The 16,592-nt window shown below is 52.5% G+C and overlaps 1 protein-coding gene across 8 annotated transcripts in view; it reads right to left on the bottom strand.

The window, feature by feature from the left end:
- Positions 1 to 1,745: 1,745 nt before the first annotated feature.
- NDRG4 (NDRG family member 4) overlaps positions 1,746 to 16,592 on the bottom strand; it is an 87,015-nt gene continuing 72,168 nt past the window's right edge. For 4 of the 8 annotated variants that reach the window (XM_038368275.2, XM_038368273.2, XM_038368284.2 and 1 more), the window contains 7 exons: positions 13,292 to 13,348; positions 13,149 to 13,200; positions 12,102 to 12,149; positions 11,230 to 11,265; positions 10,638 to 10,689; positions 8,731 to 8,769; positions 1,746 to 6,352 (listed from right to left, as the gene is read on the bottom strand). In XM_038368275.2, the coding sequence (XP_038224203.1) occupies positions 6,198 to 6,352; positions 8,731 to 8,769; positions 10,638 to 10,689; positions 11,230 to 11,265; positions 12,102 to 12,149; positions 13,149 to 13,200; positions 13,292 to 13,348 (439 nt within the window). In that variant the 3' untranslated portion in view covers positions 1,746 to 6,197. Of the gene's footprint in view, positions 6,353 to 8,730; positions 8,770 to 10,620; positions 10,690 to 11,229; positions 11,266 to 12,101; positions 12,150 to 13,148; positions 13,201 to 13,291; positions 13,349 to 16,592 lie in introns of all 8 variants that reach the window. The other 4 variants (XM_038368274.2, XM_038368286.2, XM_038368285.2 and 1 more) reach the window with 2 other exon arrangements.

Raw genomic sequence — 16,592 nt, 5'->3', positions numbered from 1 at the left:
CAGCCCCAGGCCCTGGGGAGCGGGGACAAACCCTTCCAGGGCTGGGGTCTGTGGGGTCCCTGCGCAGCCCGTGGGCCCTTGGCACGTAGGGCTCCCGTGGGAGGTGCCCCCCAAACAAAGGGCGCCCAGTGCTTTGGGGAGTTCAGCTGGGGGGGGTTAAACACACCAGGTGGGGTTTTCAAAAGGGACCAGTGATTGGGGGGAGCGGGGCAAGAGATGCCCCGCAGGAGCCTGTTTTCCAGAGGGCAGGTGGCTCAGCAGGGCCTGACGTGGGTCGCAAGTTGAACATCCAAAAATCAAGGCAGTGCAGCCAGTGGTCCCCCTGGAAACACTTGGCCTCAGTGCTCTGGTTTCAGAAGTTTCCAGCTGAATTAAAATTCAAACCCGGTGCTGCTGCTCTTTGCAGTAAGAAGGTGCCATTCCCACTGGTGAAGTGAGCTAAATCGGTTCTCAGAGGGGGTGGTTATGAGAGCAGCCCCACGGCCTTCCTGGGGTGGTGGCCCCACGCTGTAGTCACTTCAACACTGACACTGTAAACCTTGTGCCCATGCCATTGGTTTTCCCTTTTAGGAAGCGTTGTCAGACACACTGATTTGTAGCTCAGTGGGTGCTATTGGTGGCTGGCTTAGCTTCAAACATTTAGCCAAAGGAAGGGGGTTGGGATGTTGGTGTCGTTAATGGATTTAAAGGGAGCCTCTGAGAATGCCTACAGGGTCGGGCCTGCAGGTGAAATAGGCAGGGGAATGCCTAGTTTGTGAATCCTACCAGAGCAATTCAGCAGTGGCAGGAGTTAGGTGGCTTTGCGCATGCCCACTGGCAGAAATGTAGGCACCTGCAGGGTTAGATGGGAGCTGAGCAGGGGTTTTGAGGAAGCCTGTGGAGGAGAGAACTGCAAAATCCTAGTGTGGCACCCTAACCACTGGCTCATCCTTCCTCTACATTCCTTGGGAGGTGTCAGGTGGAGGACCTACTACAGAAGGCCGAAAATCAGACACGAACTCAGTCTTCTATGACAGTAGGAGGAAGTAGCTCCTGGGCCATTTGTAAGGAATATACATACCTGAGAACTGTCCTACCGGTCTCTGCCCTGGCCTTTCAATCTGATGCGGGAGCTGGAAGATCCACAAACCCCATCACAAAAGGATACAGTACAATAAGGCTACTGAGATCAAGGTTCCCAATCTCATTCAATCCCTTACAACATGCCCCCCCCTTTTATAGCATACATGTTGCTAAAATACAAGCCTTATTCTGATCAAGCCCTTTTAGAGGGAAGTTGATGATTAGACCACTCCCCAAAGCTCTCTGAAGGGATCCCCCCAGGGCAGACAGAAGAGAACAAGGTTTGCGGTTTGCTCTGAAAAGCTCTTAGCCAAACTCATTGCCAGTTTGGTTTTGGAGATGCACAGGAACATGATGCATTTTTCCCCCTTCCGCTTCCCAACCCAACATGCTTGTGAAGGGCCGGATTCTGCTGCTGAGAATTCAGTGCCATTGATTTCCGTGGAACCAGGATTAAGCCGTATGTTAGAGAAGTGCCACAAGCTCTTTCTTTTTTTGTCTCTTGGGCCTCTTGAACCCAGTCTGACCAGTCTAGATACTTCTCCAGAGTTGTTTACCTGCCCTCTAGTAATCACCCCCCCATCACATTTTGGTCACTGGGGGAAGGTTAGTACCCCCCCCCCCACACACACACAAAGATACACATAATATTGATAGATACAAAAGCAGGAGAGTCTGCTATGTTCTTCTTAATGTCTTTATTAGTTTTCGACACAGTAATCCTTTCTACATCAACTATTTTTTGTTCCATTTTACATTTTTGTAGTCGTCTGTAAATACCATGGCATCGATGCAACTTTCTGAGCATCAACCATCTTAATGCACACAAATGTGAGGATTCACCTCATACAGAAGTCTGAAATTCATTAAATTCCACCTTAACCAGGAAAAAAGAAAAAACTCAAAAACAAACCCAGAACAAAATTACAGCCAGAACACCTTAAATGTTAAAACCACACATTTGTTACCAGTTGCTACAAGAACAAAAGAAATAGGGGAAAAAATCCAATATATATATTATGTATAGGTATTTATATATATATTATCTGAAAGGACACACTAAAAAAAACAAGAAAAATTGCAGCAGTATCTACAGTAAAAAGAATTTCTACTAGCTTTCAAACATTCACATTTAATGTTCAGAAGGAAGCACACGGAAAAACAGAGTCTGGGACAAACTAATACACAACAGAGAGTTTCTAGAATGCTTGTGGTGATGTCATACCATTTAAATTCAGTATGCGTGTGTGTGGCGTATGTGTTCTGTATTTATCCATACAGTAAGCAGAGGTCAGTGACACACACTCTCCTAGATAGCATATGCGTGAAAGAGACACTGTCTGGAACACCACGGGATGTTTAATGCTGTCTCTCTTTATATCTCTAATAGAATTTCTTCTTGCTACTACTATGATCAGCTTTGGATCTGTTCCTCCAGCACCTAGACTGGCAAGCCAGGCAGCTGAGGCACCCTGTAGGGGCTGTGTGGTCACAAAGGACCAGAATAGAAGTTGGGTGGATCAAAGGGACTGGAGATCCAGCATCTGAGATGGTGAATGCTCAGTACCTTATTAACTGGCTCTGCAGCCCCCCAGTGCAGTAAGCTGGCATTCACTGGCTGAAATGGTACAGAATGCTACTGATTGTGTTCCTCATGGACTTCGGTAGTCCCTTTGACTTCATCTTATGGTCCATTTCCCCCCCACCCCCCGGCCCAGGGGCAATACAACAGGAAGGGGAGGGTTCTCATCCTAACAGAGAAAATATGGCACTCCCATGCGGGCATGGCACAAACCTGTGCCCACTGGTTTGTGGCCTCCCTTGGCGACTCACTTTTGCCTGGGACATGGTAGAAGGAGATGGTGGCTAATCCTGGGAACATGTAAGGTCAGCTCTTGTTTCTCTCCCTGCCCCCCAGGACTGGTGAAAAAGGAACAGTTCTATCACCATGCAGAGGAATTGCATGCTGGCTATCTCCAGCTGATCCTGTGATGGGGTTTTGCTGGCAGAGCCCCAGAGCCGGGTGACCCTGCGGAGCTAACATGAAGTTTAGGAAGCCCTTACATACAAAGTACATGATAACATAGTTCCCCTTACCCCATATGCCCTCCCAAGCACTCCTCACCCTCTGCATACAAGGCACTGACAACCAAGGGAATCCCATTGACAGGTGAGACTAGGGAAATTTCCACTCCCAACACACCAACTAGTAAACCCTGGAACAAACTGGCTAACAAGCCATTTACCAGATGGAATCAGAAATGCTCAGCTGCATGTCATGGGCCCTGTACTGCTAACAGCTCACAGAGATTCTTCTTTAGCTCAAGTGGGTAGGGCTGGGCTTTTGGAACAAGAGGATCCGTGTTCAGTTCCCCACTGTCACCATGACATTCTGAGCAGCCATGCAGCACAGAGACATGGATTTGTTACAATACAAATTCTCATCCTGTGCACGAAACACCAGACCCAAACCACACTCAGCCCCTGATCCTCAGGATGGATCACAGACACGTAGGAACCTCACCAACTCAGAATGAATCGAGCCACAACACTGAGGAAGAACCAAGCCCTAGACAGACGCTCAGCATGGTACACCAAGTGACAAATGTGTTTGACACAATGAGAATGGGGCATGGGGGGAGAGGTGTTGGCTCTGGGGGTTTCCAATGGGATTCCTACCAGAATCTGGGGAGCAAAACTGACTGGCACAGACTAGAATATCCCCATGAAAGGTGGTACCCACTTGCCCTGATTCCACTGTGCCAACCACAGCAACACTGGCACAAAGCCAAGAAACAAGGCCTCACACCTGCCTAGCAGTGGGCACAGGATGCAAAGTTCAAAGCCCCATTCACATAGACTAACAGTAAACAGAATAGGCTGGGACAAATTACTGACTTAATTCAGCTAGTACTGGACACACAGTCAGAGGGAGAGAGACATTTCTGGAGTCCCTGCCGCCTGCTTGTGGTATGCACACAACACCCAATGAAGTCACATCCCAATCACGCAAAGATGCATCACCTGTTCGCTAGAACTTAGCCCAGTTGTGGTAGGTGCTGTACAAACAACCTGGAAGATGCTTTTGTTCAGTGCTTAATTTGTGATGAAAGAGGTACCAGTGCTCAAGCAATGGTTTTTACTTTCATATCGGATGCGGCAAGCCCAGAAGTGCCAAGGCTCTGAACTGCCAAGCCTGGAAGTGCTGGGGATCAGCCCTGGCGAGCTCTGGCACAAATTAAGCACTGCTTTTGTCCCTTGGGCAGGCTATCCTCAGCACGTGGCCTGTAAATACTATAGTCGTCCACCAACAGAGCACAAAACAGCAACAGAACAATAGCAGCTGCCCCATGAGCCTTTGGACCCTCCTTATACGTTCCTGGAGCGTTTGCTTCCAACAACCTTTCTGGAGAGCAGAAACAGGCCTCTTATTAAGGGAGGGAGAAAGACACCTGCACAGCCAGCAGCCCGGTCACGGAAATTGCCACCACCTGCTGCTGCATAAGTTTCCTCCATCCTCTAACCCCAACATCCTGCTCCTGGCAGCACTGCCATGAGCCAGGAAGGAGCTTTTCCCTTGTGAATCTTGGATCGGTGTGGGAGGGAGGGGGAGGCGCAGAGACTGCTGAGGAGTTTAGTCTGGTTTTGGTTACTGTCGTTGATTGTCCTTCTTGCAAAAAATAATTGTCAAGCGGACGTGTGTGTGCACAAATCACAAACACACGCACAGGAACCCCAGGGCTCCGTACTGCCATGGAGCACCTGGGAGCTTAGTTTATAGAACTGGCTCATGCGTGACTATTGTTTCTAAATGCATCCGGGGCAAATTTAAGATCCTGTGACTTTCGCGCTTTATTGGAACCAGAAAGGACAGAGATCACTAGGTCTCATTTAGTGTAGGTATTTCTTGGGGCATTGTTATTTTTATTATATGTTTTTACAGATCTCACCCCTGTGGCATTTGGGTGGTGTTGACTTGTAGGGGAGAGGCTAATGACCAGTCCTCATGATGCGTCACTTCCTGCCTTAAAACAATTCTACTTCCTGTTTTGGATGGACAGGCCAGAGGGCTAGGAAGGAAGGGCCCAGGGAGCCATTCTGCAGAGCAGCTCCCTTTCGTATTTGCTCTTTCCATGGCTAAGCAAATGCCTAGGGTTCAGCATGACCAGGATTAAATCCCAGTGGGCAGCAACATTTTAAAACCAAGATTTCTCAAGCCCTTTTTTGTTTCTTCCTCCCCATGTCCCACGTTATCCCAAGGATGCATGGACCCCACCCTGGGTACCGCTACCCAGTGACACTCAACAACAGGGAGTGTTTAACCCGTGTAAACCCTGTGTGGGTCTTTGTCCCCCCTTTAGGGGCCGAACCATTTATAGCAGTTCAGGAGTGTACTGTGGCTAACTGAGGTGGTCTTTTTAGCTCAAGTAGTAGGGACTCATGCTTTTAGCTCTTGGGGTCGTAGGTTCAATTCTCCCAGGGGCAGGTCAATCGGAGAAAAAAAGGACGGTGGTGATCACTGGAAGGGGGGCCATGCTACATTTAACTCCCAGCAGTTTATTTAAACAAACAAACCCAGATGGTTATGAATACCCCACCTCATGTGAAAGAATTGTGATGAACCTTTCGGTGACTATGGACACGTGCAGCATTACGTGCTTGCTTGAGTTTTCCTGCCGTTGGCCAATTCGCTGACACTTCCCACTGGTGACCTTAGGAAACCAAGCCTTTGGCTAACAAGCTACCTAAGTGGCTGGTCGGAGCCAACACCCATTGCCTCTGCCAAGGGCTTGTCTCAGGAGACTCTCCCAACCAACTGCACGGAAGAAACCTACGGACCTGACCAGTGGAGAGATCTGTTACTGCTTGACTGACAACAGGATAATGTCACTAATTCAAAGTTGCAGCTATAGCTAGAGGTGGATTGAACCGTCAGTCTTACAATGGTGCTTTCCCGCTCCCCTTTTTTATGTAATATTAAAAGGAAAAAAAACCCCAACGAGAAAGAAAACGAAACCCCAACATGGTAACTGTTGGAAGCCGCATAGGATGGGCCGTTTGGATGGTGACTCGATGCAGAACGATGCTAAATGTCTCCAGTGGAGGAGGAGGAGACGGTGGAGGGACCAAAAACCTCAGCACGAAACCTCCATGGTGTGGTTGATCTGCCCCATGGCCTCGCTGCTTTCCGAGTGGGTGCAGGCCCGAGGGCGGCTGCCATCCACCGAGCTGGCGCTGGTGAGGGAGGCAGTGCGGGAGCGGGCCAGGCGGGTCATGCTGGCTGAGGGCACTGGGAGGAGGGAGAAAAAGATGGTTAGGGATTTCACCCAGGGCCGGCAAGGAGGACTCAGGCAGACACGACACACAAGCAAAGCCAACACTGGTGACGTCACGGGCTCTCCAGCCCGTTGACAAAGCGCCATTCTCTCAGCCTCTGCATACTGAGATGCCAGCTTCCAACTGCTCAAGCCTGAAGCATGCGGTGTTACAAGAGATGAGCTGCTACCAGCCTATGATGGAGGGCAGCAGGGGTCCATTAATCCATCTGTCACTGGGATGGAGTGGGGAGACTCCTGCTGCTAAGCCCAGATACCTTTGGAGAGGTGCACTCTAGGCTGTGTGGGAACAGACTATTCTGCTGAAGGGCTGCTCCCCTGCCTCCAACAATTCCCGGTGGGAGTTTGCAGGCGGAGGTTTTAACGTGTGATATTTTGCCCCTTCGGGCGGTCAGGTGTTCTAAAGACTTTGAGGATCTGGGCCTTAACACCCAACTGGTATGCTAGCTGGTCTGTGCACACAGAGCATCTGATATGGCCGTGAAAATCCGCACACACAAGAATGCCGGCATGCCACCATGCACTCACAATGATCTGTGAAACATACCCCTCCTAGTGTAACGCACAAGGGGTGGTGACGTGTCTTGTGCCTTAAATACATGGGCTAAAGCAATGAGGTCTCAGCCTCCTGCACTGTTCCACACAGCTTTTCAATCACTGTGCGGGGCAATATTGCCTTATAGGGCGTATTATCCACAATGGGGACCCTGGGGGTTCTGCCTGGCACTGGGGGAGGGGAACACTGCCTTGGAGCTGCTCCCTACGGAGAGGGTATAATAGGGGAGACCGTTCTATGCTAAATGGACATGGGGAATGGGATCCTTCCCATCCACATCCTGTGAGACTGGGACACACCACTGCTACTAGAACTCCCCGCCAGAGCAGAGGTCAGGAAGGAGACACTCCCGCAGCAATGAACTAGTCCAGCTACATTTTGTGAATGCGGCTTATTCCCAATGGATGTGGCAGTAAGAGCCAAAGTGGGATGAAAGCCATATTAGTCCACTTGTGCTGTTTGTCTACACCCGGGGGCCACGAAAGCAGGCTGGTCTCTCTTGGGCTCTCATGCACTAGCCCACTGCTGGATTTCAGAGTCACAACCCCACGGGGGAAGCTGTAAGCCCACCACTCCCCCAACATCTGACCAGCACTCTTATGCTGTGATGCTGGGATTCCCATCTGCATCAGGTTTGGAAAGACCCTACACGTGCGGCCAAGAAGAGCAGCTAATTATTCTCACGGCGATGTTGCCGCAGTCCCCAGCGCACCATCAGGTGGGCTCTGAATGCACTTTACCAGGACAGGACATGCCTAAATTTTCCCTGATTAGGAGGCATGTTCTCCAGGACTCCCTGCAGCAGCTGAGCCGGTGTCCTGGGCGCCAGAGGAACCAGGAGGCAAAAGACCCAATTCAGTGCAGCAGAGCCGGGAGAGGAGATCATCCGAGAACTAGTTATGGTTTGGTGATTCGCTGCTCCAGTCCCGGCCTTTACAGCAGCCAAGGGGTCTCCTCCCTTGTTTGGGGTCCCAGGTTAAGCAGCCTTCTCCTGCCTCCCTAGGCGGGGATGGAGAAGAGGGACAGAAATGGTTCCAGGCCACAGGAATCATCCCCTCCCCTCCCCACTAGCACCTCTCCAGCCTTTCCAAGCAGCTCAGGGCGGGTGCCGGGTAGGCAAGCAAGGGGCTCTCGGAAGTGAGGGGCAGCAGCCATGGGACCCTAGAGCCAGCCCACCTGCCAGGCTGCTTCTCCAACCTAGGTGGGGGCCACAGAGCAGAGCAGCTTGTACCCAGCAGGGGAAACATGTAGCAGCCCTGAGCTGTCCCAGCCACACTCCCATCCTCACCACCAACACACACAAGCACAATCCACAGCTGGCCACTAGCCCTGGCGAACACCCAGCGGCACAAGGTGGCACCGCAGTGCCAGCCACTCAATGGCGTCCAGCAGCAGGAGTGGAGGATGCTGCCACAAACAAATGCCCCTTAAAGCCTGTTCCCAGCTGTGGGTAGAGATCCCAATGGGTCGGATTCCAAGCAGGGAGGGTGCTCCCCACCCTGCCTGCCCCAAACAGCTATTCCCCCCCCTCTCCTGCACCCAAAGCCTAGTCCTGTCCCCATCTCTGACTCGGCCTCTTTCACTTGCCAGAGACTTTTTCACTCTGGGAAGCCTCTTTCTGCCACCGCTCCTCTCCTGGAGAGGGCGAGACTGGAGGGCGGCTGGGGGTGGGCACTGAAACACAGCCCCCCACCCCCGCAGCAATGCATATGGAGTTGGGGGACGGGGGCGCATGCAGCGGATGGGGAGGAGGGTGAGCAGCAGTGACGGGGGTACCTGCTCCTCCACTCAGCCTCCGATCCTTCAAGTACGCAACTAAGGGAGAGACAGAGAGCAAGGGGGGTGGGAGGGGGCGGGGAGACAAGAGACGTTGGGAGAGAAAGAGAGCGTCAGCATTCGATCTGCCCCAAAAACCAAACTGGGACGGCAACCACAAAACGGAGAGAGCGGGAGGGAGAGAGACAGATGGCAGAAAGGATTACACCCCCCCCATCTATACGCCCCCCCACACCCCATCTACACACACCCCTGTCTACACACTCAGACACACCCCATCTACACACACAGACCCTGTCTCTACGCACCCACCCAGCCACCCTGTCTCTATCCTCTCTCTCTCTCTCTCACACACAGACACGCAGTCTCCACACACCCCATCTACACACCCACACCTCTGTCTCCAACCCCCACCCCATCTCCACCCCCCCGCACACCCACAGTCTACACAGACACACACACACCCTGTCTATACCTCCCCACAAACACACCTATCCCCCGTCTATACACTCCCCCAACTACACCCCCTAGCTATACTCACACACACTCGCTCTCTCCTGGGGGCTAGCCCAGTGATCTGTACAAGGCAAGGCAAGTTGCAATCTGACCGGACAACGCTCGCCCCCACCTCTCTGCCCGTCTCACAGAACCATCGAAGGGACCACACGGGTCTAATGAAGCGATGCTGGTTCCTGGCCACCCCCTGGAGACCCCAGAGCAGCCAAGGCCTGAGAGATCAAAGGGGTCAGGGGAATCTCAGCTCAGTCCCATCCCCCTCCATTCCCCCACTGTGGAATCACAGCTGGCTCTGACACCCCCCAGTGCCAGGCCGGGTCCTGCTCTTCCCCTGTGTACAGGCCCCTTTGTCCTGCTCAAAGGTGGCAGCAGTGTTGATGGCAAGGGGGCTGCTGGGCAGGCCCCCTCCCCACATTTCCACACTATGTGCACTGCTTTGCAAGGAAGTTCTGATGCCCTTTGCTGTGGGGCCTGATCCTGAGGTGCCCGCAGCTCCCACCAGTCTGTGGGTGCTCAGCACCCAGGGAGACCAGGCACCTTGGGCTGGGACTGGCTTTTTAAGGGCCAAGGGCTCTCTGCCTGCCTCCCTCCAAGGGGCAACCTGCCCCCTCTGTCCCTGCAGAGCAGAGCTGCACTAATTAATCTGCAAAGAGCAGGGACTGAGCATGGTGCCCAGAGAGCCCGTGGGGAGGCAGCCAGGTTGTCTCACTGATCTGTGGTTTTCACACGCACCTCCTGAGTGCTGAAAACCAACTCAGTTCTCCCCCTCCTGGGTTCCCTCGGCCCAGGAGCCTGGCAGGGGCTTCCAGCCCAGGGCACATGCTCACACCACGGGCAGTGACTCTACACAGCCAAGGCAGGGGTCAACTTAATTGAACAACTGTGCTGTCAGCACAGTGCCATGGGGGCAGAGCGCTGGCATGCCGGGGGCTCCAGGCACTGCACTGTGCCAGGCTGAGTCACAGAGATGAGTACCCCCCCATGCCCCTGTAGGCATATGCCCATCCACCCAACCTGTGCCCTTACATACACACTGTGCCATGGGGCAGAGTGCTGGCATGCCGGGGGCTCCGGGCACTGCGCCGTGCCAGGATGAGTGACACACACACACACACACACACACACACACACACACACACAGAGCTGCAGAGATGGGTACCCCCCACCATGCCCCTGTAGGCATGTGCCCATCCACCCAACCTGTGCCCTTACACACACACAGTACAGTGAGAAAGACAACTACACGCACCGGCATGGACACACGCTTACCTACACACCTGCATGCACAAACATTTACCCCCCCCCGCAGGTGTAGGGCACATTCCCACCACCCTACGCACACCTGTCCCCCCAGCCATATCCACACACACACACCTGGCACTTGCACTTACTGTAACCCATCCCTTGCAGGAAGTACTTAAAGGCTTCGGTCAGTTTTCCAGGCTGTTGGAGGGGAAGAGAGGAAAAACAAGGCTGAAGGGGCAGGAGGAGATGCTGGCTGCTGCTGGCTCGCTCAGTAAGGAGGGGCTGCTGGGACACAGACTGCAGCCCTCCCTCACCAAACCCAGGAGGCCAAGAGACCCCATCCCCGGCAGCCCCTTCCCGGCCATGAGGAGGCTGGAGGTGGATTTCCCCCTCTCCTGGGCAGCAGTGATGCCCCCACCCCCAGGGCTGGTCTGACTGTAGCAAAGCAGCCAGGTGGACTCTGCACATGCCCCTCCCCCACTATTAGACAGGGCCAGGGGCCACCCCAAGCCTCCATGGGAGCAGAGCAGAGTGGGGACCTCCGCTGGGCCTGGCCAGAGCAGCGGGGACAGCTTACGGAGCCCCTTGGGCAGGGATCCCACCGCCCCCTCCAGCCACACACAGACACACCTCTGCCTGCTGCTCCAGGAGCGGAATAGAGCCAGGGTGGCATGGAGCTGAGGACCAGGGTGGGGGAAGGGAGGAGAAAGAAGGGAGGTGGGGGGCTGGAGGACTCACTTGTGTGACTTGTGGGAGCCCCCCAGAGTCAGCCATCTGGAGGGGAAAAACAGAACTCTGTTAGTGCAGGGCCCTGGGAACAACTCCGCCGATGCCCTGGCTCAGAGTCCAGCTCCCGGGTTCAGAGTCCAGCCCACCTGCTGCATGGACATTTCGGTGGCTGCTGGGGCAGCCTGCAGGGACCCTCTTCCAACCTGCCTGCACCTCAGCCCAGCTGGCTGCACAGGGGGAACCCAGCAAGGTGGACATGGGCGCTCAGGAGTGGTGGGGGTGCCCAAAGAGCTCTTTCCCTGCTAGAATGCCTCTGGTCACCTGTGTGCGGGGGACAGACCGCAGGGACTTGGCGCGGGCCATTTATTGCAGGCCACTCCTGGGAGAGGCCAGCCCTGCCCATGGAGGGACAGCTAGCAATTCCTACTACCCGAGTCTAAGCTGGCAGAGCTGTTGGGGGAGGAGCGTGCAGGAAAGGTTTGGCATAACGGTGGGGGGTGGGAGAAGTGCAGAGCTGCAACGCAGGATCGAGGGGTGTGGGCAGAGATGGGGGGCGCCAGGGCTGGTGTAGCAGGGGACTGCATGGCAGGACTAAGGGGTTTGAACAGAGCTGGTGGGGGGCCAGGGCTGGTGTAGCAGGAGGACTCCAGGGCAGGATTAAGTGGCATTGGCAGAGCCGGGGGGAGCCAGGGCTGGTGTAGCGGGAGGACTCCAGGGCAGGATTAAGGGGCATTGGCAGAGCTGGGGGGGGATTCGGGAGAGGAATAGCGGGGGGCCAAGAGGTGCTGGCAGAACTCCGAGGGAGAAGTCTGCACCACTCTCAGCCCTGACTGGCGGCCAGCCCCCCGGGCAGTGGGAGGTGGCTGGCAGATCCAGCTTACCTTCAAGAATGTGGTGGTGACTGGATCCAGCTTGGAGTTACACTCCACCTGTCAAGGAGAAGAGCGAGGTTTAGGATGGTCAGAAAGCAGCGTGCCGGGGATGCCTGCCACACCTCCACGGCATGCGTTTTTAACCACTGGAACAATTTACCAGAGGTCGTGGAGGAGTCTCCAGCACTGGCAACTTTAAATCAAGATTGGCTGGTTTTCTAAAGGATCTGCTCTGAGAATTAGGTTGGGAAAGGTCTCTGGCCTTGGGATCTATGAATCGAAGGGTGCCCCACCCTCTGAATCTGTCCCAGACAGGCCTCCCTCTCCGTGCGCCCAGAGCTAATTCTCCTTTATGGGTCAAGAAAGCAAGACACAGAGAGCCAGAAAGTAGCTGAGGGATTCCTCATTTGACCCTGTGGCTGCAGCATGCACTCTCCACTCCATGCCAGGCGGGGCTCGGCTCAGGGTGAATCTGGGATGCAGGCAGAGGCTGGGACTTGGAGAGAAAAAAGTGGCCCCCCCAGTGTCCATAGGGAAGCACTGACTTACTGTGTCTGCCCAGAATGGGGAGAGAGCAGGGGGCAGAGAGGGGAAAGTGGCAGGGACAGGGGCATGCAGGGGTGCTGGGGGAGAAACCCGGTGGAAAATGGGAATTTGTTCCGTAAAAACCCAGGAGAGCAGGGAGAAGAGAAAGAGAGACATGCTGAGAGAGAGGGAGAAGAAAGGAACGTACAGCAAAGGAAAAAGAAAATCAAAATGTCAACAAATTTTGTTTTTCAACCTGCTCAAGAAGAAACCGACTCTCAGGGAGTGAGGACAGGAGAAACCGCTCAATGGAGAAAAGTGAGTGGGGGTGCAGCGGGGGGAGAGAATCTGGATTCCTGCCTTAGTCCGGGGAGCCGGTTTAAATCCCCCTAGCGTGAAGGCTGGTGTATTGGAACAGCCTGAAAGTGGCACAGGATGCCGAGGGTCTGGGCAGGACCCGACAGTGCCCTAGGAATGCCCAATCCTGCCAGAGGGAGAAGCAGGCAGCATGGGGTTTAATCCTTTACTCACCACCCCATCTTCGGCAGGAGCGTTGTCCCCCACCACCAGCATGACTGGGCAGCTGGAAACACCAAGAGGAGGAGAGTGGTCAGGGGCTTGGTCTTTAACACCCGGTTGCAATTCAGCCCCACTGGGACCAGTGTGCGACTTACCGAAGTGTTTTGGCATTGGGGACAGTCCCAGGCCGGTTAATGTCCAGATCTCTGCGGCTGAGGGGGAGAGAGCGGGGCCAGAGGTTAGTGCCCCAGAGCAAAATGGCAGACCTCCCAGAATACCCATAGACAAAGCACGCCGCAGCTTCCCTGGCCTGACAGCTCCTCTCCGTCCAGACAGGGGAGGGTCATGGATGGAGGTGCAAGAGGGCAGCAGAATCCAGCCCAACCCATGGAAATGTGGAGTGATGGTCTCCGAACCCCAGCACATATCACAACGGCAAAGTCTTGGCACAAGCACTAAGTTCCCCGAACCCAGTGTAAGAGGGGTTAACGAGACACTTGGCCGTCTTCCTCTTGCCCTTGCAACCATGCGTACCCCACGTGGCCCCAGGCCTGCAGAAGGGCCAACCCACTTGCCTGACACCCGCTGCCCAGAATGGGCCTGACCGGTTTGGCCCACCCCCCCTGCCCAAAGCAGGGCTGGATCGCACACCCCACCATTCCCCAGCCCAGAGCACAGAATCACAGAAGCATGGGCCTGGAAGGGATCTCAACAGGACATCTAGTCCAGTCCCCTGCACTCAAGGCAGGACATAATAACTAGACCATCCCTGACAGGTGTTTGTCTAACCTGTTCTTAAAAACTCCAGTGATGGAGATTCCACAAACTCCCTCTGCAATTTATTCCAGTGCTAAACCACTCTGACCGTTAGGAAATTTTTCCTAATGTCCAATCTAAACCTTCCTTGCTGCAATTTAAGCCCATTGCTTCCTGTCCTATCCTCAGAGGTTAACAAGAAATTTTTTTCCCTCCTCCTTGTAACAACCTTTTATGTACTTGAAAACTGTTATGTCCCCTCTCAGTCTTCTCTTCTCCAGACTAAACAAACTCAATTCTTTCAACCTTCCTTCATAGGTCATGTTTTCTAGACCTTTAATCATTTTTGTTGCTCTTCTTTGGACTTTCTCCAATTTGTCCACATCCTTTCTGAAATGTGGCACCCAGAACTGGACACAATACTTCAGTTGAGGCCTAATCAGCAAGGAGTAGAGCGGAAGAATTACTCCTCACGTCGTGCTTACAACACTCCTACTAATACATTCCAGAACGATGTTCGCTTTTTTTGCAACAGCGTTACACTGTTGACTCATTTAGCTTGTGATCCACTATGACCCACAGATCCCTTTCTGCAATACTCCTTCCTAGGCAGTCATCTCCCATTTTGTATGTGTGCAACCGATTATTCCTTCTTAAGTGGAGGACTTTGCATTTGTCCTTATTAAATTTCATCCTATTTATTTCAGACCATTTCTCCAGCTTCTCCAGATCGTTTTGAATTTTAATCCTACCCTCCAAAGCACTTGCAACCACCCATCTTGGTATCGGCCACAAACTTTTTAAGTGTTCTCTCAATGCCATTATCTAAATCACTGATGAAGATAATGAACAGAACCAGACCCAGAACTGATCCCTGTGGGACCCCACTCGTTATGCCCTTCCAACTTGACTGTGAACCACTGATAACTACTCTCTGGGAAGGGTTTTCCAACCAGTTCTGCATCCATCTTACAGTAGCTGCATCTGGGTTATATTTCCCTAGTTTATTAAGAGAAGGTCATGCAAGACCATGCAGTATCAAACGCCTTACTAAAGTCAAGATATACCACATCTACCATTTCCCCTGGCCATCCACAAGGCTTGTTACCCTGTCAAAAACAGCATTTAGGTTGGTTTGACATGATTTATTCTTGAGAAATCCATGCTGATTGTAACTTATCACCTTCTAGATGTTTGCAAATTGATTGCTTGGTTATTTGTCCCATTATCTTTTTGGGTACAGAAGTTAAGCTGACTGGTCTGTAATTCCTCGGGTTGTCCTTATTCCCCCTTTTTATAGGTGGGCACTATATTTGCCCTTTTCCAGTCTGATGGAATCTCTCCTGTCTTCCATGAGTTTTCGGAGATAATCGCTAATGACGCAGATAACGCCTCAGTCAGCTTCTGGAGTATTCTGGGATGTATTTCATCAGGCCCTGGTGAGTTGAAGACATCTAACTTGTCTAAGTAACTTTTAACTTGTTCTTTGTCTATTTTAGCCTCAGATTCTACTTCACTTTCACTGGCGTTAACTATGTTAGACATCCAATCGCTACTAACCTTTTTGGTGAAAACAAACAAAAAAGGCATTTAGCACTTTCATTATTTCCACATTTTCTGTTATTGTTCCTCTCCCCTCCTCATTGAGTAATGGGCCTACCCTGTTCTTGGTCTTCCTCTTGCTTCTAATGTATTTGTAGAATGTTTTCTTGTTACCTTTTAGGTCTCCAGCTAGTTTAATCTTGTTTTCTGCCTTGGCCTTTCTAATTATGTCCCTACATGCTTGTTGTTATTTGTTTATATTCATCCTTCATAATTTGACATAGTTTCCATTTTTTGTAGGATTCTTTTTTGAGTTTCAGCTCACTGAAGGTCTGGTTAGGCCAGGGTGGTCTCTGGCCAGAGTTCCCGTCTTTTCTACGCAGGGGGATAGTTTCCTCTTGTGCCCTTAATAATGTCTCTTTGAAAAACTGCCAATAACTGATTTTCACTTTCGACTTGCTTCCCATGGCTCTTACCATCTTATTCCCTGAGTTTCCTGAAGTCTGCCTTCATGAACTTCATTGTCTTTATTGGGCTGTTTTCCCTCCTACCATTCCTTAGAATCATGCATTCTACCATTTCACCATCATTTTCACCCAAGTTGTCTTCCACTTTCACATTCTTAACCAGTTCCTCCCTATTTGTCAAAATCAAATCTAGATCAGCCTCTCCCCCGGTGGCTTTCTCCACCTTCTGAAATAAAAAATGGTCTCCAGGGCATTCCTAGAACATGTTGGATAATCTGTGCCCTGCTGGGTTATTTTCCCAAAAGATGTCTGGGGAGTTGAAGTCCCCCATCACCACCAAGTCCTGGACTTTGGATGATTTTGTTAGTTGTTTAAAAAAGACCTCATCCATCTCTTCTTCCTGGTTAGATGGTCTATTGTAGATTCCAGCCATAACATCACCCTTGTTTGCACCCTACCCTTATGTCCCACGGCCCAAAGAGGGGCCAGCCCACATGCCCCCACCGCCCCACTGCTCGCAGCATGGCCCGTGTGCCCCACTGCCTCCAGTCCAGAGAGGGGCCAGCCTACATGCCCCCACTACTCCCTAGCCCAAAGCAGGCCTGGTACGTATCATGCCTCCCACCACCCCCCTGCCCAGAGCATGGCTTACCTGGGTGCCACAACTACCCTCCCTGCCCAGAGTGGGGCC

This window comes from Dermochelys coriacea, chromosome 12, assembly GCF_009764565.3.
Source record: "Dermochelys coriacea isolate rDerCor1 chromosome 12, rDerCor1.pri.v4, whole genome shotgun sequence".
NCBI lineage: Eukaryota > Metazoa > Chordata > Testudines > Dermochelyidae > Dermochelys > Dermochelys coriacea.
The sequence above is the reverse complement of the archived record's forward strand: the minus strand, read 5'-3'. Positions and strand labels throughout refer to the sequence as shown.